This window comes from Physeter macrocephalus, chromosome 16 (assembly GCF_002837175.3).
Source record: "Physeter macrocephalus isolate SW-GA chromosome 16, ASM283717v5, whole genome shotgun sequence".
In the NCBI taxonomy this organism is placed as follows: domain Eukaryota; kingdom Metazoa; phylum Chordata; class Mammalia; order Artiodactyla; family Physeteridae; genus Physeter; species Physeter macrocephalus.
In genome coordinates, this window is record NC_041229.1 from 17,642,350 (window position 1) to 17,652,391 (window position 10,042).

Sequence of the window (10,042 nt, forward strand, 5' to 3'; positions counted from 1 at the left end):
TTTGTGACCACCTAGAGGGGTGGGATAGGGAGAGTGGGAGGGAGGGAGATGCAAGAGGGAAGAGATATGGGGACATATGTATATGTATAACTGATTCACTTTGTTATAAAGTAGAAACTAACACACCACTGTAAAGCAAGTATACTCTAATAAAGATGTTTAAAAAAAAAAAAGAGTCCACTGTTTAATTTCCATTTATTTGTGAATCTTCCTGTTTTCCTTTTGTTATTGATTTCTAGTTTCATTTCTTGTACATACATGGGCTTTTGAAAGAGACTTGATAATACCAGTAAAGAACATCTTTACATTTCAAATGGCTTGCTCAAGTCTTGTAAATACACAAGCAACATAGTCAATATCTGCAATAATCTGAGGCTATCACTTCAAGGCCAAAGCATTATGAACTATATAGATACCAGGATTTCTTTAAAAGACTGAACCAGAAGAAAATAGCTTAAAAGTCAAGAGTTTGACACTTAGCAACATTTGATAATTTTTTTACTCACCTTAAAACCTAAAATATATCATTGGCCTTATTATTAAAAGCACATTCAAATACTATAAGAAAACGTTACAAAATAGTCTCCAGAAACAAATGAAAGTAAATATTGTGCTGTCAGTACAGCACCACTAGCCACATGTGGCTACTGAACATGAAATGTGATTAGTGCAACCAAGGAAATGATTTTTAATTTAACTTAATTTTAATTTAAACAGCCACATGTGACTAATGGCTATAATATTGTACAGTTCAGCTTTAGAACAAGTGAAGTAATAGACCCTCATTTTTCGATGCTGATTGATCACATTCAAATTAGAGCATTCAATTTGTTGGGGAGAGAGATGGGGTAGAAGACATGCTGTGGAATGACACAGACACACTTCAGTGCAATCTTAGAAGAGTAATGGTAACAAAACTGGAAACTCTATCAACTCAGAACTAGGTTAAACGAACTTAAGGTCACTTTGGTGCGACATGATAAGTCATATAAGCATTTAAGAGTGCAATGATTGGAAGAAAGATTAGGTTTATTTTGAAAGTTTCCTATGCGAAGAATTAGAACCAAAAGAAAAGATTTCTAATGTGTGTTCTCTTATTTAGAGGAGCCTGGTCCTAAGTTAAGGATTGACCTTTATACTGATGTTACAGTACTATAATTTCACTTCCTCTCCCTAAGAAGCACAGTCCAAACAAAGAAATCACCCTGGAGTAACAGTATTTCCACTCTTGTGACCTCAAGTATATTAATGGATATGGAGGATACTTTTATTCTGAGAGGACAGTTTAGAGACAAAGCTTATAAAGTCATTTGAGGTCCTCTGGAGGGGATCTCATCTCATACTTTTAAGGTCAGCAAGAACCAGGGTTGTAGGGTCTGTACATTGACATAATACTAGTTGGTTTGTCTCAATGAGTTTGTGGGTTTGGACTGTGATCCCCGATTCTTACTGAAATCTAGAGAACAACTGTTAACCAAATTTCAAATAATTATCTTAAGCATAGAGACTGCTATTATGATTTCACTAAGTTTTCTCCTACATTTCACATTTTCTCTAAACTTGAATCATTTAGACTGCTCCTTTCCAGGCCTTACATTTCTTAAAATCAAACTATGAAAGATGATGTTTTGCTGTTCTGTCATCATACTGGAAACAATCTTTCAAATTTGGTTTCCTCTTCATAGCAGCATTATTCACAATATCCAAAAGACGGAAACAACCCAAGTGTCCATCAACAGATGAATGGATAAACAAAATGTGATATACAAATAATGCAATGGAATATTATTCAGCTTTTAAAAAGGAAGGGAATTCTGACATATGCTACAACATGGATGAACCTTAAAGACATTATACTAAGTGGAATAAGCCAGTACAAAGGACAAGTACTATACAATTCCAGTTATATGAGCTACCTAGAGTGGTTTAATTCATAAAGACAGAAAGTAGAATGGTGGTTGCCTGGGGGGAGGGGAATTATTGTTCAATGGATACGAAGTTTCTGTTTGGGATGATGAAAAATTCTGGTGATAGATCGAGATGGTGGTTGCACAATATTGTGAATGTCATTAATCCCACTGAATTGTACACTTAAAATGGTTTAAATGGTAATTTTTATGTTACGTATATTTTAATAGTAATTATTTTTATTTTGTCTCCTCTTACCTTGGATTTCATTAAACTATCCTTGCAGTATAAGGGAAGTCTTCTATACAGAATGGCTGGTACGGGCTTTTTTTCTATTTTTCCTGTAGCAAATGTAGTTTAAGAACATGTTAATCTGATTTCCAATCACATAATCAGGTGGATGACCATTATCAGTGTTACATGCAATAGTCATGTCCCAGGCATCAATAATACCCACGTTGAGATCCACAAAAATATCCCTCATGATAAGATTCTGAATATAACCATGAAAGTCACTAAACATCTCTGCATTTTGAGACATCCCCCTGGTGTTTTCAGTTTTCAGGATCATCTTGGTCTCTGGGCTTCACAAGAATAGACGTTCAATGGCCTTTTGAACATTGATGGCCCTACGGACAAAGATTTTGATGGGGAAGGGTCTGAAGTGCTGACCGAGAGTGATGACAATGGCTGTGTCATTGTCTCCTGCTACCTGGTCCATTTCCCATGGGATATAATTTTCATCCTTCACTGAGAACAGATTTTTGGTAATAAATGGATGACCATGCTTTTTCCACTGAATCAAAATATGTCTTTCAGCATCCAGAAGCACATATGTTTTAAAGATCCCAGCTCCATGATGAGCAAAACATTTTAAGGCTGATGGGGAAAAAAATCAATAAATCTTTTAACAAAAGGAAAATAATGATATAATTTTTAAATGCACATATTTGTAAAATTCTAGCCAAGATCACTTCTAGCTCTAAGAGCATTGCTGCCTGTGGGAGGAAGGGAACTTTAACAGATGCATTAAGATCTTAACAAAATTTTGAACTTATTATCAGCATAGAGAAAGAGGAAGAAAATGTTAATGTTTGTGAGTGAAAAAAATAAAATTTAACTTTTTATTAAAAGCCTAAATCCAACTATTTGGCAAATTTAAAAAAATAATAAACATCAGAAAAGGGAAGCAAAGAATTCTACTATAAAAATAACCTCTGAAGGCAACTATAGTTTCAAAATAAAAATAAAATACATACTTTTTACCACTTTTTGTAAGTAGTGAATCCACAGATGCAGTGTTGAATCTCCCATGAGGTAAATAAGTTTTCTCTTCAAGCAGTCATTTATATTTTTTGTTTCATTTAACTCGATCTGTTTGCAAAATGCTGCAATCCACCTTCTTTTCACAGTATGACCACTGGGAAAAGGAGTCTTCAAGCCAAGCTGACATTTTGTTTCTATGTTCTCACTCTCTGGCAATAAAAATTCCCACAGTCAGCAACTTTTATTATCACAAATTATTTCAGAAACACTTTCCTCATTTTCTTCCTCTTTTTCACCTTTTCCCTCCACCTTTCTCTATCTCTGCCATACTCTCTCTTTTTTTTTTTAACATCTTTATTGGAGTATAATTGCTTTACAATGGTGTGTTAGTTTCTGCTTTACAACAAAGTGAATCAGTTATACATATACATATGTTCCCATATCTCTTTCCTCTTGCGTCTCCCTCCCTCCCACCCTCCCTATCCCACCCCTCTAGGTGGTCACAAAGCACCGAGCTGATCTCCCTGTGCTATGCGTCTGCCATCCTCTCTTCCCAAATATTTATTTAATAAGTTCATGTTAAGGGATGAGTTAAAAGTTCTCACTTTTGAATAATCCCAATAATGAATGGTATTTCCTAGACTGGGGTTAAATTTTTTTCTTTGTGCATTTGCAGTGTTTCCCAGGGCTTCATCTTGTCCCTAAGGCCACTCCGTTGTGAGACAGCTAGCCAAAATCAGGGGGAAATGTGTGGTGGCAAAAGAGCAGGACTCGGTAGCCCAGCTACCGAGTTATGTTAATCAGCTTGATTTTAGTAATTGTTCTACAACGTATACGTGTATCAAAACAGCATGCTGTACACCTTCAATATATACAATTTTTATTTGTCAATCATACCTCAATAAAGCTAGAAAAAATTAGTTCTGGGGCAGGGTCCACAAATTTGGACCCTGACATACCCATGTCACTGGCCAGGGGGTACTGGACATCTTCTCCTCCTCAAACTCCTTATCCATGGAGAAAGTTTGAACACCTTTACAAAATGACTATTACACGTTGTTTATTTTGTATGTATCAGAACCATATTTTCTAGTTAATAGGAAAACTCCTTCAATGTTTCTTTCTTGTGCCCAGAACTGAACTTAATATTCTGTGTGGTCTGATTAGTGCAGAAAAAGAGAGGAACATTATCTGCTTATTCTGAATACTCCACTTTGAAGTGGCCTACGTTGAATTCACTGACTCGTATCAAGTTTTCCATCCATGTGTGACTCAGGCCATTTTTTATTTTATTTTGCCACTTTAAAAACACATCTTTTTGTCATCTACCTACATTGTTCAGATTTGGGGTATATGTTTAGGGATTTAAGTTTATCCATATTGAATTATATCAGGTTTATAAATGGCTCCTAAAATAAGTCTGGCACTGTCTTATAAGAAACTGCCTGACTTTACTAGAAATTACTGTCCAGGCAAGAGAGAAACCACAGGGGTGTTAAGAGGACTCAAGTGGCTTCAAGGGTCAAAGAACTTTCTTTGGTGTAAATGTTGGGTATGGACAATGGTTGCCATGTCAGAGAAGGGATCTGTCTTTCCCACAGACTGTGAGCTTTAGGTCTGGGTTCCTGATTTATTTACATCTCCACAGGATTTAGCAAAGTTCTTTGCCTATAGTAGGTCCTCAATAAACATGTGTTAAATATATGAGAAAAGGGCAATGGATAAATGCATACCCCATTGACTGTTAAAACAGAAGTATTTTGCATTTCTGAAGTTGACTTTACTTTCAGGATAGCAGAAACATCACTTTGATAAGTGAGATGGCTTTGTATTGACCACTGAAGTTTATGTGATAAAATTTAAAATATCCACAGGAATTGCTCGTTCATAGAACTTTAACTGAGATGGTTTGGCTGAAAGAGAGATTTCCTAGCTCTGTAGTTCATTTGAGACATTTTCACCAGTATCCAATTATTGGCTTTTCAGGAACAAATCCCAAATTGAAATACAAATACAAATAACCTGTACATTTTGAGAGAAGACAGCTGAAATGAAGGGTTACCTAGCCTTTTATATCTGACTCAAGATGAAAATTGGTTTAAATTGATATGAAAATATTTCCAAGAATAAAACCCCTTCTGCAAATCCCAAGATGATTAATACTATTTATCCCAGGAAATGAAAGATTGAAATGGTTAATGTTCAAGAAATATCTCTTAAAGTAAGAATGTCTTTTAAATGGATAAATTGTGAACACAATAGACTTGTTACATGGCAAGACCTCGATGGAGGTAAAGTCCTTCATTATTTCAAGCCCCATGTTGGACCTTCAAGAAATGGGAAAGTAAAATAGCCTGATAGCTGTCCAGACATTAAAGTAAGAATGAATCATGGGGGACTTAGAGGAATCAAACCACTCTCAACTCTCTGCAAATACTTTTTTATTTTGATATATTTTAGATATTTTGCAGGAAATAGATGGGCCAGGATTCTATAAAACTGTTCTTCTACTGATGACAAGAATGCAGAGATCCAGAGAGTCACTCACCTTCTTTGTGCAATTAATCAAATATATATCTCTTTGATTTTATCTTCCAAATGATTTTCTACCACAAGCTACCCTTTCCACATTTACCACTCGTAGTAATTCAGTCCTTCATGGACATTTTCCTAGGCAGGTACTTCTCTAACTCGAGCGTGCATCAAATCATCTAGAGTGCTTGTTACAACTCAGATTGCTGGGTTTCATCTTCAGAGCTTCTGATTTGATAGTTCTGGGCACTTGAAGAGATATCTGTACTTCCGTGGTCATAGCAGCATTATTCACAATAGCCATGATATGGGAACAACCCAAGAGTCTACCAATGGATAAATGGGTAGAGAAAAATACGGTTTATATGTACAATAGCCTTAAGAAAGAAAGTCCTGTCATTTGCAACTATATGGATGACCTTGGAGGACATTTTGCTGAATGAAATAAGCTAGATATAGAAAGACAAACACTGCATGATCTCACTTTTATGTGGAATCTAAAAAATCTGAACTCAGAGAGTAGAATGGTGGTTGCCAAGAGTTGAGAGTTGGGGAAGTGGGGAGATGTTGGTTAAAGGGTACAAACTTTCAGTTAGAAGATGACTAAGTTCTGGGGATCTAACGTACAGCCTGGTGAGTATAGTTAATAATAATGTATTGTATACTTGAAATCTGCTAAGACAGTAGATATTAAGAGTTCTCACCACACACACAAAAATGCAAATTATGTGAGGTGATGGATATGTTAATCAGCTTGATTTTAGTAATTGTTCTACAACGTGTACGTGTATCAAAACAGCATGCTGTACACCTTCAATACATACAATTTTTATTTGTCAATCATACCTCAATAAAGCTAGAAAAAAATAGTTCTGGGGCAGGGTCCACAAATTTGGGTTTCCAACAAACTCTCAAGTGATGCTGAGGCTGCTGGTACAAGGACATTACTTTGAGAACTATGTCCTAGATTGTTATAATACTGCCTTTCTGCCCCTTTGGGTTATCCCACCTAAATACATCCTCTGTGCTGCCTGTTTTATTCCCCTACACCAAATCTTTCTATGACTTTCCATCATCAACCTGCAGGATAAGGACCAAGGTCCTCAACTGGCATAACATTTCCTATGAGTATCTACTTCTCCAGGCTCTCCTCCCTGCACTCTCCTCCTTCACAAATCCCCCCAGGAGTCTATTTTCTGTTATCTGTTATCTCCTTGAGAGCTCACTGTGCCAGGGCCTTGAAATATTATAGTGAATAAGTAGGTCAAATCTTATTCACTATAATATATCAAGGCCCTGGCACAGTGAGTTTCACCTCAAGGTATAGGTCTTACCAATTAAGATGGTCACTTTACTGATCAATCAAATTCATTTCAACAGAATGAAATCCATCTGGGGGAAGGAAGGACGTCCAGGCCCAGAGCCACAGAGATCTCCAGGAGGGACAAAGGACACATTTTCCAAAATTGAGAGAGATTGCTGGAATCCCAGGAAAGGATTTTTTTAGGTCAAGTGAAAAATATTTTCTTTATCAAGGGCATCCGAGGGCTGGAGAGCAGAGAGGCTAGGGTGTCTGGACAGTGATGGCTGCATAGACTGATGGAGTCATGGGAGATTGTGCTATAGCCTACTGACTTTAGAATAGGGGATAGCGGGATTCCAGTTCTGACTTTGCCACTTCCTAGACGCAACCTACACTGGCCAAGCATAGTCGCTCCAGAGTATCTTACTGAGGCGCCTATCAGACCTCTCTTTGGCACAAATTAAAATTTGTCTCAGTGGGAAACTTGAACTTTAAATCTTGAAACATTGATTCTTCTACATCCATTCCAGGTAAGGTTGAAGTTGACAAAAGAGACCAATAGCCGGCTACCTCGTAAATTTGGTTACCCAAGCCAAACTTTGATGGGACCTTAAAATTAGGATTAAAAATATGTACTCATGGTATAAAGGCATTCATTTCAATGTGTCTTGTCTTAGTATTGAGTGTGCTTGTGTATCACATTTCAGAAAGGGGTCCATAGTATTAGAAACATAACAGAAATGGAAAGAATTGTCAACAACTTGTTGCCTGTGTGAGGTGTTCTCATGTGATACCCCTTGTTTATTTTCCCATCATGATTTAGAATAAAACTCTTAAATTAAGAAGAAAAAAGACTTTTTTAACTTTGAAGAAGTGAGTATCTGAGGAGGTAGCATCTGATTCTGCAGTTAGGGTTGGGAGAGAGAACCCTGGTAGGAAAATGTATTTACTTTGTGACAAATGAAAGAGAAACAGGCTTAGTCCCTAGACCTGTGGGAAAGAAAGATGCCACAGAACCTGGCGTGGGCCTAAGAAGGGGCCCTAGAGCTTAGTGATAGAATGATCCGTGAGAGTTCTTGGATCCAGAATCACCAATGAAGCCAACTGTTCCTTGTGTGGGCACTAAACCACCTTTGAGAAGATTGAGGTATCTACTTCCATGCATTGGGGGTGGAGGGGCGGGTGTCGGGGAGCAGAGGCTGGGGAGAATATATGGTTTGAATAGAGCAGGGGATCCAGGAAGTAAATGTGTCTTTTGGGAAGTAAAATGGGGTCAGGCAGATTATTGTCATGAACATAGCTCACTTGAGAAGCATGATTAGACCCAAAATACAGATCTGCAGATATGTCAGACCAGGGACTTAGCATTTCCTGAGAGCAGCAAGGAGAGTGGGCAAGGAGAGCTCCTCCAACCCAAGCTGCAAGGAGGACCATCTCAAGAAGGAGCAGATGTGGCCAACAAGGAATATGGCATCAGCACAGGTAGTCTCTGCCCATAGAGTTAAGACATGGTTCTGAGACCTTCAAGACAGGAAGGTCTCTGTGTCTTTGCAATTATTTAGGCCTTTATGTCTCCATGATTATGTCTCCTTTAGTTTTCAGTAAAATGTTTATTTGAAAAAGTCCAGCCTCTTTTGGTTGAGCCATAGGATAAATGGATTTTTTCACACCTTGACCAGGAAAACAAAAAAAAGTAAAGGTGACCTAGGAGTGGAAAGGAAATCCTGTAGCCAGATAAGGTGTGTTGTATCCTGCCCCCTCCCCTTGTGTCATCATAATGTTTGAATTGAATTTGAACTTGAATTTCCAGGATATTATGATATCCAACTTGCTCTTCTCGAAAACCAAGGCCTTTCTACAGCAGCATTTACCAAACTATGGAACCACAATCCCTGAAAATGATCCATTAAATAGGTGGTCCAGGACTTCCATGGCAGTCCAGTGGTTAGGACTCTGTGCTCCCAATGCAGAGAGCACAGGTTTAATCCCTGGTTGGGGAACTAAGAACCCGCGTGCTGCGCGGTGCGGCCAATAAATACATAAATAAATAAGTGGTCCACAGTCAAGTAATTTTGGGAAATGTTTTGTGTTCCATCCCACTTGAAGGACTAGAGACTAAAGTTAATGGATACCCTAAGGCTCTGCTTGCTCACCTGACCTCCTTTCTCCCTCTCTCATTGCATTCCAGCCTCCCTGGTCCCCGTCATGGTACCTGGAACATTCCAGCATGTCATTGCTTCAGGTTCTATTCCTCTTCCTGAAATAGTGTTCCCCCCATAATTCACATGGCTCACTTCCTCACTTCATTCAGGTTACTGTTCAAGTGACCCATCCTCAGATTGGTGCTCAAGACAGGTCTTACCTGACCATGCTTTTAAAATAGCATTCACCGGAGAAGCAGGCAAGATGGCGGAAGAGTAAGACGCGGAGATCACCTTCCTCCTCACAGATACATCAGAAATACAGCTACACGTGGAACTTCTCCTATAGAACACCCACCGAACGCTGGCAAAAGACCTCAGACCTCACAAAAGGCAAGAAACCCCCCACGCACCTGGGTAGGCAAAAGAAAAAAGAATAAACAGAGACAAAGAATAGGGACGGGACCTGCACCAGTGGGAGGGAGCCGTGAAGGACGAAAGGTTCCCACACACTAGAAGCCCCTTCACGGGCGGAGACTGTGGGTGGCGGAGGGGGAAGCTCCGGAGCCTCGGAGGAGAGCGCAGCAGCGGGGTGCGGAGGGCAAAGCGGAGAGATTCCCGCACAGAGGATCGGTGCCGACCAGCACTCACCAGCCCGAGAGGCTTGTCGGCTCACCCGCCGGGGCGGGCGGGGGCTGGGAGCTGAGCCTCGGGCTTCAGTTGGATCCCAGGGAAAGGTCTGGAGTTGGCAGAGTGAAAACAGCCTGAAGGGGCTAGGGCGCCACGGCTAGCCGGGAGGGAGTCCGGGAGAAGTCTGGAGCTGCCAAAGAGGCAAGAGACCTTTTCTTCCCTCTTTGCTTCCTGGTGCGCGAGGAAGGGGTTTAAGCGCGCC

General features: G+C 39.4%; 1 protein-coding gene across 1 annotated transcript in view; it reads right to left on the reverse strand.

The window, feature by feature from the left end:
• Positions 1-2,209: 2,209 nt before the first annotated feature.
• LOC102977760 (NXPE family member 2-like) overlaps positions 2,210-10,042 on the reverse strand; it is a 24,648-nt gene continuing 16,815 nt past the window's right edge. The window contains 3 exon segments of the mRNA XM_024131178.2: positions 2,210-2,787; positions 3,168-3,375; positions 5,432-5,501. Of these exon segments, the coding sequence (XP_023986946.2) occupies positions 2,210-2,787; positions 3,168-3,375; positions 5,432-5,501 (856 nt within the window).